Raw genomic sequence first — 20718 nt, forward strand, 5'->3', positions numbered from 1 at the left:
GTGCCTTTGGGGGTAAACCCCTTCTATCCCTGTTATGCCTCACTTCCACCCCATTCTCTGGCACCCCAGGTGGCTATGCGTCCTTCCTGCTCGCTCTCTTCCTCTGCTGCTCCAATCACTAGTTTTCCTGCTTCTCTCCCAGCATCACAATGCCCTGAATGCCAAGTTTCCAACTCCTTTATCCTTGCCCCTGACGCTCTGTGCGAAGTGCTTCACCACTGTTGCTCCCCCTCCTATCAGACTCAGGACTCCTCTCCCTATGTTACTCTTCTACCCCAGCAGATCCTGTTTTAATTACTTTTTTTAATTTTAGAGAACTGTGACTTTCGAGGCTAAATTTCTTTTATGTTACTGTCTCTTTGCAAGATCCTCAGCCATCATCTATATTCTCATCCGTTTTCCCACATTCTTCTCTCCTCAGTTTTTCTCTTTCTCAGTCCTTCTCTGTCTCTGCTTCCCCCGATCCACCTCGCCTACCTATTTGCAAGGATGCGACTGAAAAAGATGGCTGCCTACCAGAAGAGCACATTTTCCAATTGCGCTGAATACAGAAAAACAATGGCTGTCACATGGCTGACCCAGGTCACCTCCACAACGGGATAAGGGGAAGGGCTGGCTACAAAGGGGAGGCCTGCAGACCAGAAGGACCACCCACAGGAAGACACAAGGGTCTGGGAGGAAGGGTGGAAGGGGCGTGGCGAGCTCTCCAGAATCCCAGGACCAGGGAGAGGATGCGGCCTCTCCAGGAGCAGGGAAGCCAGCACTGCCCTCCAGGGGCGGAGAGGTCGAGGCTGGGGGGTAGATGTAGTAAAGGGTATTTACTTATTTATGCAGCACACGGGATCTTCGTTGCCACGTGCGGGATCTTCCTTGCTGCCTGCGAGATCTTCCTTGCAGCATGCAAGATCTTTAGTTGCGGAATGTAGGGAACTTTAGCTGTGGCATGCGAACTCTCAGTTGCCGCATGTGGGATCAAGTTCCCTGACCAGGGATGGAACCCAGGCCCCCTGCATGGAGAGCACAGAGCCTTAGCCACTGGATCACCAGGGAAGTCCTGGTAAAGGGTTTCAAGCAAGAAAATGTCGAAAGGCAGCTCCCACGTGGACGAATGGCAGAAAAGCCAAGGGCAGGGACCAGCTTCAGGGTGAATTTAAACCCAAAGGAAAACATACACGACCTGCAACGGACCTGTAGGTGATGTCTGGATTTACTTGTATCCCGGATGCTGGGATATAAGGTCGAGCCTTTCCCAAGACTCTGAGGACAGAACAAGGGGGACCACGCAGCACAGACTTACAGAAAAGGAGACTGTTAAGTGTGGACTTCACCCCGTGTACTCCAATTCCGGTTCCAGAGGAAAGTGTGGGCGGAGAGAAGCAGGGCTGGGGGTGGGGCGAGTAGGGAGCGCAGATCAGCGCAAAGAGGACTGTAGGGCTAACCGGGGAAGGTGCTTCCCTGGACCTTGATCTGTTTATTTTAAATTACTATCTGTGACAGTTTTGGGTGCTTTTTTAAAAAAATTATTTATTTTTGGCTGCATTGGGTCTTCGTTGCTGCGGGCGGGCTTTCTCTAGTTGCGGGGCGCGGGGGCTACTCTTCCTTGCAGTGCGCGGGCTTCTCATTGTGGTGGCTTCTCTTGTTGCAGAGCATGGGCTCTAGGCGCGTGGGCTTTAGTAGCTGCAGCACGCAGGCTCAGTAGTTGTGGCTCATGGGCTTAGTTGCTCAATGGCATGTGGGATCTTCGAAAACCAGGGCTCGAACCCGTGTCCCTGCATTGGCAGGCCGATTCTTAACCACTGCGCCACCAGGGAAGTCCTCTGTGACAGTTTTAAGGTAAAAGCTTAAAATTTTGTGGGCCACTTACGTGGGAAGCTGTTTCTGCGAGATGAAAACGGTTTCAAAAAAGCTGTTTAGCCAGCGGGTTGCTCCCATACCCTGCTAGCGAGGAGAAAGCAGTTCAGAGGCCTGGAAACTTGGGTCTCCAAGTGGTTGCTGTGGGGCAGTGGATTCAGAAATATTTCCTGCACTGGGTGTTTCTCTGTATTACAAACTAGAACAACAAATACAAAACTCTCCCTAAGTAGTAAGTGCTACTTCTTACACCCTAAAGAACAGCTTTTCCATTTTCTCTTCACATTCAAGCAGGAGGCCAAACTCAACACTCTGCTCAGTTCCAGAGACTCAGGGACAAGACCTAGCATCTGAGACTGGAGGACTAAGGCATGCAAAGTTTATCTTCTTATCATAGAAGTAAGCTGGTGAGGACTTCCCTGGTGGCACAGTGGTTAAGCATCCGCCTGCCAATGCAGGGGACACGGGTTCGAGTCCTGGTCCGGGAAGATCCCACATTCCGTGGAGCAACTAAGCCCGTGAGCCACAACTACTGAGCCTGCACTCTAGAGCCTGCAAGCCACAACTACTGAGCCCACGTGCTGCAAATACTGAAGCCTGCGCACCTAGAGCCTATGCTCTGCAACGAGAAGCCACAGCAATGAGAAGCCTGCGCACCGCAACGAAGAGTAGCCCCTGCTCGCCACAACTAGAGAAAGCCTGCGTGCATCAAGATGCAACGGAGCCAATAAATAAGTAAATAAAGGCTCAACTTAAAAAAAAAAAAAGCTGGTGAGACATGAGCTACTCTTTTTTTTTACTTTTTTTGATGTGAACCATTTTTAAGTCTTTACTGAGTTTGTTACAATATTGCTTCTGTTTTATGTTTTGATTTTTTTGCCGCGAGGTATGTGGGATCTTAGCTCCCCAACCAGGGATCAAACCCACACCCCCTGCATTGGAAGGTTAAGTCTTAAAACACTGGCCCAGCAGGGAAGTCCCTAAGCTACTCTTTATTGATGTGATTAAGGGTCTTTTGTTTTCTGTTACTTGGGAAAGAGAACCACATGTGACTTGTCATTTGCATTGGGCATGGAGAGAGTACACACATGTGGATGAACTGGATATTACGTTAAATCTTTTCCAATGCAGACATACCTGCTGGTAAGTCTTCACGTAATCCTGCAGAGGACCAATTGAGAATGTATCGAATCTAAATGAGTATACAATAACTGACCTGAATTATCCAATAAATAATCTTTCTTTCACATCAACACTGTGGGGAAATACAATTACAAACAAAAACAAAATGTAAGACCAATAAATTTCTTCCACCTAGGTAATATGGAAAGGAAACAGCTTTACTATTGAATAATCATTACTCATGATTACAACACACAACCCGCTTCGTATCCTGATCCAGCCACTTGCTGGGATGGAACTGAATGAGTCTTTAAACCTGTCTTTGTCCTAAATTCCTTCGTTTCTGAAACGAGAATACGTACTTTTTTCAGAGATGAAAATTCAGTAAGTTACTATGCATAACGCATTAATAACAGTGACTTGTATTTGAAGTGTAATATGAAAGACGACAGAAATAAAAATTAAGATCACTTATTAAAGGGGACTTCCCTGGTGGTGCAGTGGTTAAGAATTCATGCTCCCAATGCAGGGGGCCCCCGGCTGGATCTCTGGTCAGGTAACTAGATTCCACATGCATGCCGCAACTAAGAGTTCACATGCCACAACTAAGGAGCCCGCCTGCCGCAAATAAGACCCAGCACAACCGACTAAATAAAATTTTTTTTTTAAAGATCACTTATCAAAGAATCTGTATTATTTTGGTTAGTCACAAAGTCTAAGTGGAGCATAATGGGTATCAGTTGTCATGCTAAAAATAGCACAAATCTTATTTTCTCTGCAAGGAGCTCTGCCTTTGAATGTCAATACATCACTGGGAAATGGCAGAATGGCTTCCAGGCATTTGGCAATGGAGACTGTCTCCTTGTTACAAACTATAGTTGGACTCTTGGGGCCTATCTCATTAATCCTTTTGGTTTCATTGTGTGCTTCCTAAACTCCACATACTGGATTTTGAAACACCTGACCACAGCCAGCTCCCACATTAAAAGATTTCAGTTTACCCTCGTGACATCCTAAAATGAACTAAAGTCCTAAAGGCTTCCATGGAATTAAAGTCCCAGAGGAACTCTCTTCATATTTACAGTGCCTCTACTTCCTACCTCTCATTGAGTTATGTTCAGTTTCATTTCACAGGAATCCTAAAACAACCCACTGATTTAGAGATCCTTTGGTTTAAAACAAGGGAAATACATGGGGAAAGAAAAAAGTCATGCTAAGAAAAAACTGTATTCAAAAAAAAATTTTTTTCTGGAATTCCCTGGCAGGCCAGAGGTTAGGACTCTGCTCTTTCAATGCAGGGACCGGGTTCGATACCTGGATAAGGAACCAAGATCCCCTAAGCTGCATGGTGCAGCCCAAAAAATATATATATATATCTTACAGTAGAAAACCATGTAAGACCACATTGCTTAATACCACAATTTGAAATTGAGATTTTAGGAGCCTATCAATAATTGCTCTTCTAGTAAATTGCTTATATTATCTGATAAACACTTCCAAACACCCATTTTTATTAATCTAGGATAAAAATACCTTAGGCAATTTATTTAATATTTTATAAGCATTTTCAACAACGATATTGCACAATGAGATGAATGTGTGCTGCAAACAAAAAAATGTAATACATTATTATTATAAAGAAAAGTGTGGTGTTCCTTATCAAGAAATCAGGAGTTTTAAGAGCAAATATTCACTGTTTTGTCAAACAGTTAGACTCCATTTTTCAGTGTTTGATTACTGACCCCTTTTAATCTTCGGGACAACATCTTCCCATTCCTCCTGAGCAAGCTGATAAAAAAAGCCTGAAGGGTCCCTTCTTTGATTTAACCTGGAAGTTCAAACGTCAAGCCTCATCAAGTAATTTCCTTAACACACCAAACCAATCACCATTCCCTGTTCTCTCAAACCATTTTTTGAACACCTTGGAAGTCTCTAACATGTGCCTAGAAAGTTGAATTATGTAACATTCTTATAACATTTCAATGTTAATATCACCCTCAATAACCAAACCCAACTTGGGGTGGGGTTCTACTACAGTGAATGACCACAAGTGCAAACTAGCAAAAATAAAAACATTTTTTAAGGGTGAATATATGAAATTTCTCATTTCTCAAACAAAAACATTCCCATTGTATAATACTCATTTTTAAAAGAAAATCCATGAACACTGATCTTTTAAAATTAATACACTGATGGACTTCCCTGGGGGCGCAGTGGTTAAGAATCCGCCTGCCAATGCAGGGGACAGGGGTTTGATCCCAGGTCTGGGAAGATCCCACATGCCACGGAGCAACTAAGCCCATGTGCCACAACTACTAAGCCTGTGCTCTAGAGCCTGCAGGTTGCAACTACTGAAGCCCACGTGCCTAGAGTTTGTGCTCTACAACAAGGGAAGCCACCGCAATGAGAAGCCCATGCATTACAATGAAGAGTAGCCCCTGCTCACCACAACAAGAAGCAGCCTGCGGTCAGCAATGTAGACTGCATTCAGGCAAAAAAAAAAAAAAAAAAAAGCACTGAGCTCAAAAAGGACAAAAACATTGTATAATTTTTAAATTTTCTAATATTTTGCATGTGTTTACTATATTGCTATTTTCCCATCATGTAAATCAAGGTGCATGTCATGACATTTATGTAAAGGACAAATGTGAAATTGCATGATTTTTAAATTTTTAGTGTTTTGCATACACTTACTACATTCCTACTTTCTCTTCATCTAAATCAAGGTGCAGGGGGCTTCCCTCATGGCGCAGTGGTTAAGAATCTGCCTGCCAATGCAGGGGACAGGGGTTCAAGCCCTGGTCCACATGACACAGAGCAACTAAGCCCGAGCACCACAACTACTGAGCCTGTGTTCTAGAGGTCTCGAGCCACAACTACTGAGCCTGCGTGCCACAACTACTGATGCCCAAGCACCTAGAGCCTGTGCTCTGCCACAAGAGAAGCCACCGCAATGAGAAGCCCACACACGGCAACGAAGAGCAGCCCCTGCTCGCCAATAGAGAAAGCCCGCACAGCAACCAAGACCCAACAGAGCCAATAAGTAAATAAATAAATAAATAAAAATCAAGGTGCACACCATGACATTTATTTAGACACATGAAAGAACAAGAAAAAATACATTCATATACTGCTTATTCAAGAATGGAGGCAGGTATTAAGGAGCGTTAAAAAAAAATAAAACGGTCCCAAGGTGGAGAACAGCTGTAACATTCTGTTCAGTATGGACTGTCTTATGATTAGTGAGATGTGAGCCCCGAGTAAAGTTTTCTCTCCCATTCATAACATTTGTGAGGTAATCTCCAGAATGAATTCTTCGGTGAATAAATTCCTCGTTTAAAAGACAGGACACAATAATTACATTTATCTGGTTTCTATCCATAATGAATTTTCTAATAAAGCCTAAGATGGGGACACCTGCTAAAAGCCTTGTCACATCAAAACATTATTAAAATCTCTCTCCAATATAGATTACCTGATAGTATTAACTTAGGCTTGAAAGCACACTGAAGAATTTGCCATGCTCATTATATCTGTAAGACTGCTCACTAGTATGTAATCTCCAATGACTTGATAGGGTTGAACTTTGACTAAAGGCTTTGCCACACTCATTACATTTGTAAGGTTTCTCTCCAGTATGAATTCGTTGGTGCCTTCTAAGGGCTGGCTTCTCATGAAAGGCTCTGCCACACTCATTACACTTGTAAGGTTTCTCTCCAGTATGAATTCGTTGGTGCCTTCTAAGGGCTGGCTTCTCACGAAAGGCTCTGCCACACTCATTACATTTGTAAGGTTTCTCTCCAGTATGAATTCGTTGATGCCTTCTAAGAGCTGGCTTCTCACGAAAGACTTTGCCACAGCTGTTACATTTGTAAGGTTTTTCTTCAGTATGAATTCTCTGATGAGCTGCAAGGTTTCCTTTCATACTAAAAGCCTTGCCACACTCATTACATTTGTAAGGTTTCTCTCCAGTATGAACTTGTTGATGCCTTCTAAGGGTTTGCTTCTCACGAAAGAACTTGCCACACTCATTACATTTGTGAGGTTTCTCTCCAGTATGAATTCTCTGATGATTCACAAGGACTGATTTTTGATTAAAGACTTTGCCACATACATCACATTTATATGGTTTTGCTCCTGTATGGATTATCTCATGTTTCCTGAGGCCTGTTTTAAAAAAAAAGGTTTTCCCACACAAATTACATTTGTAAGGTTTCTCTCCAGTATGAATTCTCCGGTGACATTTAAGGTATGAATTTTGACCATAGACTTTGCCACATACATCACATTTATATGCTTTTGCTCCTGGATGGATTAGCTCATGTTTCCTGAGGTCTGTGCCACAAAGAAAGGTTTTCCCACAAAAACTACATTTGTAAGTTTTCTCTCCAGTATGAATTCCCTGATGACGTTGAAGGGATAGATTCTGACGATAGACTTTGCCACATAGATCACATTTATATAATTTCTCTTGAATGTGTGTTATCTGATGTCTTTTGAGGTATGAGCCGATAGGAAAGGTTCTGCCACACTCATTGCATTTGTAAGGCTTCTCTCCAGTATGAATTCTCTGGTGAACTGCAAGACTTGCTTTCTTACCAAAGACCTTTCCACACTCATTACACTTGTAAGGTTTCTCTCCAGTATGAACTCTTTGATGAATTACAAGGTATGAATTTCGGCAAAAGACCTTGTCACATACATCACATTTATGCAATTTCTTTCCTATATGGATTCTCTGATGACTCCTGAGATTTGAGACCTGATGAAAGGTTTTGCCACACTCATTACACTTGTAGGGTACTTCCCTGTGTGGGCTCTGGTCTTGTGTCAGTATTGAAGGATGCATAAAATCACTCCCATATCTGTTAGAAATGTTGGTTTGGACAGGAGGCGAAATTCCTTGAAGTGGTGAAAATGAGGAACTACTGCTGATACTCTTAACAGCTTTATTAAATTCATCAATTTTCTGTTTACTTTTAAACATATGCAGTTCACCCTGAAGGCTTAACACAAGTCTATTTCCAATAGGCTTGTTTTTTGCATCCCTTCCACCATGTGGACTTCTACCAGTGACATCTTGGTGACAGGATATGGGGATATTTTTGTAACTTCTTCCATCATCTCTCCACTGAAAACCATGGTCATACGTATTTTCCTGAATTTCCGGGAGGTAAAAATGTTTGATTCCCTGGCTTTCATGTCTTTCCAACATCAATGTTTGGAATACTCCACCTTTATCGGTGTTTGACTTTAGTTGTAATTTCTTGATCACATGTATATGAGAGATATCTACAAGACATAAAGAAACATACATGACCTACTCATTACAATGCATGAGTAAATGTTTCATGTTAAATACATGATATTATACCAAAAGTAATACTTATAAACAATCAGTTATGAAACTGTGCAACCATTATGTTCAAATGTTTAGAAACACTAAATAGGATTACTTACTAAAGAAAGTGATAACACGTAATTCAAATTAAGTTTAGGGTAGCCTAGCGGATTGGGATTGACATATTACGTATAAAATATATAAGTAATAAGAACTTGCTGTATAGGAAAAAAAAGTTTAGGGTAGCCTAATTTGAAACACGCTATGACAAAACATTCAAATTGTAAAAACTTATATGAGCTCTCAAAATAAGTGTTTTTCCACCATGATCACAAAGGACATAGCAATTAACATTAAACACACAAATACCAGGAGTTTAGAGAAAAAACTTCCAGGGAGATGCAAGAAGAAGTCACCCATGGAACTAAAAACATTATTCACTCAACCCTACTTGAAATAGTTTCTGAGTCATCATAACTGCACATAATGATTTAGGTTGTGTCCTGAGAAAGCTGTTCAATGGATGAACGGGGATCATTTTTACAGTGTGAGTAATGAGGCCACTGAAAATACTGAAGTTAAAAGAAAAGAACTGGCCTAGTAAGTAACATGATACTGCTCCATTTTTAACAGTGGGAATTATAGTATAGGTATGGAACAGACACCGAAGACATTTAAAAACAGAGAAAATGAAGTATTATAGAAACAAAGCAGGTTTACATCTATCACATTGTTTCCTATGTAAGGCATAAACTGAATATTCCATAAGTCCCATTTCCATGCATATATTCACAAAGAGCACACATAATATTCCGTAAGATGTACAAGAATGTTCTTAGCTGAAACTTGAAGGAAAAGCCAGAAGAAGGCCATCAAAAACAGATGAATGAGTTTATGCTATACACAAACATACAGATATAAAGAAATCGAAAACTATAAAAGTTCCTCAACATATTTTAAAAAGAACAAAACTATCATATAATGCAGCAATTACAGTGTTGGCAATATATCGAAAAAAATGAAATCACTGTCTTAGAAGATACCTGCACTCCCACATTTATCAGAGCAGTAATCACAATAGCCCAGGCATCAAAACAACCTAAGTGTCCAACAGATGAATGGGGAAAAACCCTGTGAGATATACAGAATGTAATATCATTTATCCATAAAGAAGAAAAAATTCCTACTAGTTTTAACAATACAGATGGACAACAAGGGTATAGACTCAGTAAAATAATCCACAGAGAAAGAATAATACTCAATAATCTCATTTATGTGTAAAACATATATATATATATATATATAAAAAAAAGGGCCAAACTAAGAGCCACATAGAGTAGCATAGTGATTACCAAAGTTTAGGGGTTAGTAGAATGGGAAGATATTTGTCAAAGGAGTAAATTTACCGTTTCCAGTTGAAAGATTTCTACATATTTAATGTACAGCATGGTAATTATAATTATCAATACTATACTATATGCCTAAAAGTTGATAAGATGGTAGACCTTAAATGTTCTCACCACACATAAAAAACTGTAATTATGTCACAGATGAATGTATTAAGTGACCTATCAAGGTAATTATTTTGCAATACAACTGGATCAAATCATTACCCAGTATACCTTAAACTGATAAAATGATATATATTAATTAAATTTCAATAAATCGGGAAAGAGAAAATACAAATAAGTAGACAAAAAAGGTCGTGGTTTACCAAGTAAATAAATTTCAAGAAACTTAAAAAATAAATGATTTAGAAGTAGAAAATATGCCAAAACTAGCAGATGTAAAAAGCATTAGATTACAAATCAATGAAACAGAGAATAAAAACTACATAAAATCGCAAGCTCACAACTTGGTTCTTACCTACATCTAGAATAACTACCAAAAAGAGTAAAGACTCAAATTACTGAAATCAGAAATGAAAGAGAAGACATTACAACTGATTTGACAACAATCAAGAAAATTAGAACAAAATATTAAGACAATTCTATTCCTAAGTATTGGATAAACTAGAAGAAGTAAATAAATTCTTAGAAAAACAACCTATCAACACTAACCAAAGAAGAAATTAAAATCTGTATGAACCAGTAACTAGAAAAAAGATGGAATCACTAATCAAAAACCATTCAACAAGAAAGGCCAGATACATTCACTGCAGAATTCTAGACAACATTTCCAAACAATTAAGAATACTCTTCCTAAACTCTGCCCCCAAAGAAACACAGAGAAAGGAAGAGTTGCAAACTCTATGACACGAGAATTACTCTAATACTAGTGCCAGACAGACATTAAAAAAAAACACAGACTAAAATCTCTATAATGAATCATGCAAAAAGCATCAATACAACAATGGTAAGCTAAACTTAACACCAAATTAAAAGGATTATATACCATAAAAAAAGAGAATACATTCTTGAAATATCAGGATGCTTCAACATATGAAAACATTCAGTGTAAAACAATATATTAAGAGAATGAAAAAAGGACTTCTCTGGCGGCAGAGTGGTTAACATTCCGCCTGCCAATGCAGGGGACACGGGTTTGATCCCTGGTCCAGGAAGATCCCATGTGCCATGGAGCAACTAAGCCTGTGCACCACAACTACGGAGTCTGTGCTCTAGAGCTCACGAGCCACAACTACTGAGCCCGAGTGCCACAACTACTGAACCTCACACGCCTAGAGCCCGTGATCCGCAACAAGAGAAGCCACCGCAATGAGAAGCCCATGCACCGCAATGAGAAGTAGCCCCCGCCTGCCGCAACTAGAGAAAGCCCCCACACACCAATTAAGACCCACACAGTCAAAAATAAGTAAATAAAATAAATAAATGTATACAAAAAAGAGAATATTAAAAAAACCCTACATGATGGTCTCAATCGATGCTGGCAAAGCATTTGAAAAAAGTCAACAGCCTTTCATGATAAAAATACTCAGTAAACCAAAAAAGTTTTAAAAAGCTACCTCAACACAATAAAGGACATGTATTGACAGCACACAGCTAACATTATGCTCAATGGTGAAAGAATGAAAGCATTCCCTCTAAGATCAGATATAGGACAAGGATACTTGCTCGTACTTCTAAAAACTTATTCCTGGAAATCCTAGTAGGAAGAAGAACAAGTAGGGAAAAAAAGAGATGAAAAGTATCCAAATATAAAAAGGAAACAAAATTATCTGTTTAAAACCAAAATGATCTAATTTGTAGAAATCCTGAAGATTCTGGAAAAAAACAAAAAACCCTGCTAGAAGTAATAAATTACCAGACATTTAATCAACATGCAAAAATCAATGTATTTCTATACAACAAAAATTCCACCATGAGGGGGCTCTTCCCCAATCAAACACTCACGTGGAAAATAGAAAACAAAAACACTAATAGTAACATCAAATACATAGACCTGATGATAAAATTAATAAAATCAAGACCACTTGTTACCCATAGAAATGTACAAAATGAAAGCAGCAGTGCTGTAAACAAAAAAAATGATAGCTCACCATTGATAAAGTATCACTCCACAAACTGTCTCATTAAGACGCTTCAAAATTAGCTGTGACGGTATCATGAACAATGGCACGCAAGACAACAAAAAATATGGCATGACGGCTGAGTCAACAGCCTAACACGAGAATGTGAACTTGGACAACGTTATCCCTAGGAGAAATTCCTATACCATTTCTTGAGGCTCAAACGATGGTAATTATTACATGTGAACAACACTGTCACAGTGCCTTTGAGACATGTTTTGGTGATATTCCTCAAAACCAGAAAAAGAACTGCAAAGACTTATCAGGGTCTTACAACATATGAGGAAAAGTATTCTCCATCAAAAATTTTCTGTTACACAGCAAACCCATTCCACAGTATACACCAGAAGTTGTCCATTAACTACGGGTACATTATCAAGGCAAGAAACAAGATAAAATTTCAGTCCCTAGAAGCATGTCTTTCAAAAGCAACTTCCAAAGGCAAAATCATGCAAACTTAGGAGAATATTAAATCAGAAAGAATATATACTTCCTAAGTACAGCAATAAGAAATGAAAAAAATATAAGATACGGGGTTCAGATATTATGGGTCCTTGACATGGAATCATGAGCTCAACCCATAGATTCGAAGATAAAGCCAGAAAGATTCATATGTTCTCCCCATGTAGGACTGGGGATTAAAACGAGGATCTCTCTGTCCACCGTCTTTAGAGTTTCCGTAAGTTACAATAACAGAAGATCTAATGCACCTCCCTATTACACACATCCCTGATGGGTGTGGCAAAGTCAGAACAGAAGAAATGGCCGACAGATCTAAACAAGCAGACAGGGCTTGAGAAAGCTCCATGCAGGTTCTGAGGTGCCAGATGGAATGAAACAGCAAGCAGTGTTTTCCCATCTTATAATTAGATCTTCTAAAAAATATCAGATGGGGGTGTAATCCAGAAAGGCCCAGGGACTGGAGTCTGGAGGCATCAGCTCTGATCTATATGGACTGAAAACTGAGCATTCAAGAGAATCAAGTCCAAAAGAAGAGATGAGAGAGCAAGAGACCCCTTTATTTTAAAAGTTTCCAGTTGGGTGTTTTAAATACTTAAGCACTGGAAAAAACTCCTGGTGTATCATGAAGCGGGCAGACCATCTAAAGAAATGGCACCTTTAAACTCCTGTGGTCTGAGACATCAAGGCATTGAGTTCAGTTAAGCAAGGCATGGGATTCCAAAAGGCAAATAAGGGTAAATGCAGAGATACCCTCCCAACATTTGGAGGGAAGTTATCCTCACCCACAAAGATCAGGTTTCTGTAGGTCTCCAACATCACGTCCCTGTACAAGGCCCTCTGAGCAGGGTCCAGGCATTCCCACTCCTCCTGAGAGAATTCGATGACCACATCATTCAGTGTCAACTGACCCTGAAAGAAAAACACATTTCACCAAGTGTGAAAGAGTTTATTTGTGTATTCCACTAATAAAACACTGATTCAGGGGCTTCCCTGGTGGTGCAGTGGTTAAGAATCCGCCTGTCAGTGCAAGGGACACGGGTTCGAGCCCTGGTCCGGGAAGACCCCACATGCCGCGGAGCAACTAGGCCAGTGCACCACAACTACTGAGCCTGTGCTCTAGAGCCCGCGAGCCACAACTACTGAAGCCCGCATTCCTAGAGCCCGTGCTCCACACCAAGAGAAGCCACCATGATGAGAAGCCCACGCGCAGCAACGAAGAGTAGCTCCCGCTCGCCGCGACTAGAGAAAGCCCACGCGCAGCAACGAAGACCCAATGCAGTCAAAAATAAATAAATAAAATAAATAAATTTATATATATAAAAAAATACAGATTCAAAATTAGAAAAGTTATTACTATTATACATTAATTTAACAGATTCAGAAAAAAATATCACAATAGTAAAGTTAAAAACTTACTGGAAAATTAAAAACCATTTTAAAAAAAAAGGAAAAAAATATTGCAATTAAGTAAGAACATTTCACCAAACATGATGATCAGAAGGAAACAGTCGGAGAGAAGTTAACGCTCTTACACTGTTGATGGGAATATAAATTGATGCAGCCATTATGGAAACCAGTGTGGATGTTCCTCAATAAATTAAAAATGGAGCTGCCATATGTTCCAGCAATTCCACTCCTGGGCATATATCCAGACAAAACTATAATTCAAAAGATACATGATCCCCTATGTACATATGATCATTATTTACAAAATTCAAGACATGGAAACAACCTAAATGTCTACTGACAAATGAATGGATAAAGAAAATGTGGTGTATACACACACACACACACACACACACACACACACACACACACAATGGGATATTACTCAGCCATAAAAAAAAATGAACGAATGTCATTTGCAGCAACATGGATGGATCTAGAGATTATCATACTAAGTGAAGTAAGTAAAAAGACAAATACCGGGGCTTCCCTGGTGGCGCAGTGGTTGAGAGTCCGCCTGCCGATGCAGGGGACACGGGTTCGTGCTCCGGTCCAGGAAGATCCCACATGCCACGGAGCAGCTGGGCCTGTGAGCCATGGCCGCTGAGCCTGCGCGTCTGGAGCCTGTGCACCACAATGGGAGAGGCCACAACAGTGGGAGGCCCATGTACAGCAAAAAAAAAAAAAAAAGGACAAATACCATGTTATCACTTATATGTGGAATCTAAAATATGACACAAATGAACATATTTACGAAACAGAAATAGACTCACAGAGAACAGACTTGTGGTTGCAGGATTGTGGTGGGGGGAGGATTGCAAGTTTGGGATCAGCAGATGCAAACTAGCATATATAGGATGGAGAAACTACAAGGTCCTACTGTAGAGCACAGGGAACTAAATTCAATATCCTGTGATAAAACATAATGGAAAAGAATATAAAAAAGAATATATATGTATAACTGAGTCACTTTGCTATACAGCAGAAATTAACACAACATTGTAAATCAACTATATGTCAATAAAATTTTTTTTTTAAAAAAAGAGGGAAATACTCAATGCATTCCCACTGACATTACAGTGGAGTGAAGGGGGCTGGCCAGGGCTCCTGACTTTCACCACTGTACGGTGTGGCTGAGCAGGGACCACTAGAAGAAGTAACAGGAGGAAAACAGAGAGCTAGAGCAAGACACAGAAACAGCATGTCAGAGAGTAAAAACTGTTAACATTCACAAATCTAAGGACACAGAAAAGCTAAAAGGGAAAGGATGGAAAAAGATATTACGTCCCAAAGATAGCAGGGATGACTGCATAATATCAGACAAAATGAATTAAAGAGAAAAACTGACATAAGACAGAAAGGACATTATATTATCATAAAAAGGGGTAACTCTCCAAGATATAACAATTATAAATATTTAAACACCTAACAGAGTTCCCCTCAATACCCCAGTGTTAAGTACCAATGGAAGCAAAGAGAAGACCAAAAGGAAACAGAGCACTTGAACAACACTATAGACTCACAAGACCACAGAGATCACCCCATCCAACAAAAGCAGAAAACACATGCTTCTCAAGCACACATGAAACGTTCTCCATCACAGACTACATGTTAGGCCACAAAGCAAATCTTAGCAAATTCAAGAAGACCCAGATCATAAAAAGTATTTCTCCAAACATAATGAAACCAAACTTCAAAAAGCCAGCAGAAGGAAAACAGAAAAATTTCAAAAACGTAGAAATTAAACAATTCATTTTTAAACCAATACTTGAAAGAAGACAAGGAAACTTTTAAAATATCTAAATGAAAGTGACAACACACATACTAAAAATTACAGTCAAGCAGTACAAAAAGAGAAGTCTACACTGCTAAACATCTACAACAAAGAAGAGAAGAGAACACAAATCAGGAATATATTCACTACAAGGAAGGAGAAAAAGAAAAAACTAAACAAAAATTACTAGAAAGAAACAGAGAAGAATGATTAGATGAGAGATAAATGAAACAGAATGTAGGAAAACAAAATAAAAATCAACCAACCAAGAGTTGGTGTTTTAAAACTAGGCAGGAAACAGATTGCAACTGATGTCACAGAAACATTTTTTAAAGGAAGATAAGGGAGAACTATGAACAATAATGCCTACAAATTACATAATCTAGAAGATACAGGTAAATTCTTACAAATGTCAAACCTAACCAGGCCTAATCATTACAAAATAAAAACTTTGAATAGAATTATAACTGGGAGATTCAAGCAATAATCAAAAATCTCAAACAAGGAAAAACCCAGGACAAGATAGCCTCACTACTGAATTGTACCAAACATGTACAGAAGAATTACCTCTAATCCTGCTAAAATCTTCTTGAATAGTCTCAGAGGGAACACTAGCAAATTCCTTCTATGGAGCCTGCTTAACTCTGATACCAAAGCCAGAAAAAGACACAAGAAAAGAAAACTACAAAACCAATATCACCCGCACATACGGATGCAAAATCCTTAACAAAATACTACAAAATCAAATTCAACCGCACATGAAAATGTATTCAAATCAACACCAAGTACATTTTATTCCTACAATGCAAGGCTGACTCAACATAGAAAAATCAAGTAATGTGATATAACACGTTGACAGAATAAAGGAAAAAACCACATATGATCATCTCAATTGATGCAGAAATAACCCACTTAACAAAATGCAGCAACCTTTCAAGATATAAACCCTCAACAAACCAGAAACAGTAAACTATCTCGACATAATAAACACCAAATATGAAAAGAACACAGCTAACATTATACTCTACAGTCAAAGACTAAAAGGTTTTCCTCTCACATCAAGAGGAAGGCAAGCATGCACACTCTCTGCTATGCACACTCACTACTATTCAACGAAGTACTGAAAATCCTACCAAAGCCATTAAATGGAAAAAGAAATCAAAGATAACTAAAAAAGAATTATCTTTTTTTGTGGGCGACAAGTTTTATACGGACAAACCACAAAGATACTACAAGAAAACAACTATGTCGGGACTTCCCTGATGGCGCAGTGGTTAAGAATCTGCCTGCCAATGCAGGGAACACGGGTTTGAGCCCTGGTCCGGGAAGATCCCACACACCCTGGAGCAACTAAGCCCATGTGCCACAACTACTGAGCCTGTGCTCTAGACCCTGCGAGCCACAACTACTGAGCCCGTGTGCCACACTACTGAAGCCTGCGCACTCTAGAGCCCACACTCCGTAACAAGAGAAGCCATCGCAGTGAGAAGCCCAAGCACCGCAAGGAGGAGTAGCCCCTGCTCGCTGCAACTAGAGAAAGCTCGCGCAAAGCAACGAGGACCCAACACAGCCAAAAGTAAATAAATAAATTAATTAAAAACAAAACAAAAAAAAAACCCCAACTATGTAAAAAAAAATTTTTAGAAAAGTTGGATAAAAAAATTAACATGCGGCTTCCCTGGTGGCGCAGTGGTTGAGAGTCTGCCTGCCGATGCAGGGGACACGGGTTCGTGCCCCGGTCCGGGAAGATCCCACATGCTGCGGAGCGGCTGGGCCCGTGAGCCATGGCCGCTGAGCCTGCGCGTCCGGAGCCTGTGCTCCGCGACGGGAGAGGCCACAAAAGTGAAAGGTCCGCATACCGCAAAAAAAAAAAAAAAATTAACATGCAAAAATCAGACAAATTTCTATATGGAATGAAAAATGTCAAAAAAAAGTTAAGAAAACAATCCCATTAACTACAGCATTAAAAAGTACAGAATACTTAGGAATAAATTAGCCAAGGAGGTAAAACACTTGTATACTGAAAACTACAAAACTTGTTGAAAGTAATCCAAGGAGATACACACAAATAGAAAGATATTCTGTATGCATGCACTGGAAGACTTAATACTCTTAAAATGACCACAGTCCCAAAGTGTTCTATAGATACAACAGAATCCCTGTCAAAATTCCAATGGCAATATTTGCAGCGACAGAAAAAAACATGGTACAAAAAAACATGCTTTGCAGCAATACAAAAAAACATGGTAAAAAAACATGCTAAGAGAATCTCAAAGGACCCAAAATGGCCAAAATACTCTTGAAACAGGAGGGAGATGGAGAAGGCCCGTTTTGAATATCAAAACATTACATACAAATTAATCAAGATGGTGTGGTACTGACATGAACACAGACACATAAAGCCAAGGAACAGAACAGAATGCTCACAAATAATCCTTGGCATGTGTGTAAAATGTACTCACAAGGGTGGTAAGACTACACAATGGAAAAAGGACAGTCTCAGTGACAAATGCTGCTGGGAAACTGGGTATCTACCAGCAAAAGAAGAAAGTAGGAACCTTACTTGCATAAAACAGAAAAACCTCTCTGTCATGAAAAAGGCAATCAACAGAGTGTAAAGACAACCCCTGAGAAACGGAGGGGGAGAAAGTGACTTGAAGAATGCAGAGAATTTTGTTGATTTCATAGTTTAAAATCGATGATGGAATAAACACCCTCTATCACTGACGTCTCTTTCTGAACTTACCATTCCATTTTCCAATCATTCAGATTTTGAAGTCAGTGACTCACTCATTTAGCTTCTAGTGTATTATTTAAAAAATCAGAACAAATTTCTTGTTATTGTTCAGTTTTCCAGAATTTACCAAGTATCGTGCATATTCAGATGATTCCGTCAACAGGATGGGTCATGGAATTTACAGAGAGCGGACAGTACACTCAGATGAAGCCCTTTAACAATACCTGCTGCCCAATAGCACTGAGACCCCACCCACAATCCATAGGTGTGAAGCCCTGCCTAAGACAATGTCCACTGGAACCTCAGGGAGATGAAATCTAAGTGGACATGACAGGGACTGAGGGAAGGCACTAGATAAGGGTGAATGTACACGTGTCAGGAAGGATACCTCAGAGTGAGACAAGATTAGCAAGTCCAGTTGAGGGCACTTCAGAAAGGAAAGACTGAAGAATCAACTGAGAATATGACTTTACCTCAGAAACAGCCATTCCTGACTCCTTTTCTTTTCCTTCTCTTAACGGCTTCTTTGTTAGACAACAGGACTCTTTAGAGGTCTACCTGAGAGTTGAAAACAGGCTGTTTAATGCTTAGAATCAACACACCCCCTTCCTGAGTCACCACCACACGCACAGGGAAGCCCTCAGCATGGGGAACAGACGGTCCTCTGCTGCCCACTGTCCCAGGAGGGACTCAGGACAGTAAACTCCCACACAGAGACCAACCAGTGAGTTTTCCCACCCTTTCCTTCAGATCTCGCTCCCCTCCTGGTGAGGCCCTCACGTACCCAGCAGCAGTGGGCACCTCAGCTGGACCCACGATCCCCTGCAGGTCACAGACTAACCCTGATCCATCCCCACGCAGAGCAGAGCCCTCACCCTCAGCCCAGATCTCAGCCCTCAGAAACGGGGGGACTCAGAGTCCTGATGTTCAATGACGGATCCAGATTGGAACATCCTGGGGAACCTTAAGTATTATTCATGTTGGGCCCCATCCCAGCTCCTTTAAAAGGCATCTCTGGTCAGGGGGTATAAAACAGATGAAGATGCCTTACTCAAATCAATGCGAAGCCTGGGCTGAGCACCACCTAGAGGAGGTGAGCCCAGCACACCTCCCACGTTCTTTTTTACCCAAGCTCTATTAATGTACAGTTGATGAATAAACATGGTGTACATATAAGATATACAATGTGATTATTTGGCAGATATATACACTGTGTAATAATTATCACAAAAATTACATGTGAAGACACCCAAGGACCCACTAAACCTAAGATACCATACTTTCATTTACAATTCCAGCCCAAACACTGTCATCTCCAAAACCTACTAATTAAAAAAGACACATGCAATAAGGCACATGCCACAGTCAGACCACAACCTCTCCCAATGAAATGGCCCCAATTCTCCACTGTATCTTTCAAAGTGCATCTGAAATGGTCTTCACTTACACAATAAAATGCTCAAAAATACCAAAGGTAACCCACAAAACGATCTCTAAGATTCTCTGTGTATCACTTTAAGGGTTGCACGATGATTCTCCCACTCTCAAAAGACCCAACGTGAGTCAAGGCATAGAGTGGATTCTGTGGGGCACCCTATAGATCCATTCCCTCAGGACCATGGTGTCCATCCACCTGTACCCAGAGCGTGCTGTTCGCACAGCTCAGGTCATATCTCTAAGAGCACAGGAGGAAAACGTTTGTCTTTCTAAATCCACTGCCTTCATTCCTACTCAGGTGTGACCGTGAGTTATTCAATGCAACCAATGCGTGCAATCCTCAGTCTCAGCATCTATGTCCCAGGGAACCTGAGCTAGGACTTTATGGCAATTCAGTTCATGTAATGAAGCCCACAGCTACACATACCACCTCAAGGTGCTCCAACCACAATTAAGACATCCCTTTCAAATAGTTCTCCAGATGCCTTGACCCCGCGAGGGACAGGTGCCCACACCATTCACTTGGCTCACCTTGAAGCCCACACTGGCTGCCACATCCCTCCTGAAGACCCCTACAGGCTCCCCTCCAACTTCCCAACTGTTCTGCCTCTCCTCCATGCACTCATGGGCAAACAGGGCTAAAAGGCACAAGGACCTCTCAGCAAAGCCATCGCAACAGGAATACACACAAGCTGCCACCCAAAGGACACTGACCATTCATTATGAAGGTCAAGAAGTCGGCCATCCTGGGAAACTGACCAACAATTGGGAACGTCATCAAGTCCAGTTACAAAGGGATTTGAGTTCATTTACGGAGACTCAAAGCAGACAGTTCCCAAGTTTCTTGACTCCTGTTCTACCCACTCACAGGTAATTAAAAGATACCCTAGCTCTTTGAGGGAGGCCTCCTTCATGCCCCATTAGGCTCCAGACTTCTGCCCACCCTTAGCACAGTGAAACCACTATCCTGGACTCTGAGCAGATGACCTGCCGGAAGGCAAGGCTCCTGTCCAAGGTGG

General features: G+C 40.7%; 1 protein-coding gene across 5 annotated transcripts in view; it reads right to left on the reverse strand.

The window, feature by feature from the left end:
• Positions 1 to 6039: 6039 nt before the first annotated feature.
• Positions 6040 to 20718, reverse strand: part of LOC115847697 (zinc finger protein 813-like) — a 38343-nt gene continuing 23664 nt past the window's right edge. For all 5 annotated transcript variants that reach the window (XM_060289142.2, XM_060289144.1, XM_060289143.1 and 2 more), the window contains exons 2-5: positions 18736 to 18820; positions 14232 to 14375; positions 13088 to 13214; positions 6040 to 8265 (exon numbers count right to left, since the gene is read on the reverse strand). In XM_060289142.2, coding sequence (XP_060145125.1) covers positions 6458 to 8265; positions 13088 to 13214; positions 14232 to 14375; positions 18736 to 18750 — 2094 coding nt within the window. In that variant the 5' untranslated portion in view covers positions 18751 to 18820 and the 3' untranslated portion in view covers positions 6040 to 6457. The remainder of the gene's footprint in view (positions 8266 to 13087; positions 13215 to 14231; positions 14376 to 18735; positions 18821 to 20718) is intronic.

Source organism: Globicephala melas, chromosome 19, assembly GCF_963455315.2.
Source record: "Globicephala melas chromosome 19, mGloMel1.2, whole genome shotgun sequence".
Taxonomy (NCBI): Eukaryota; Metazoa; Chordata; class Mammalia; order Artiodactyla; family Delphinidae; genus Globicephala; species Globicephala melas.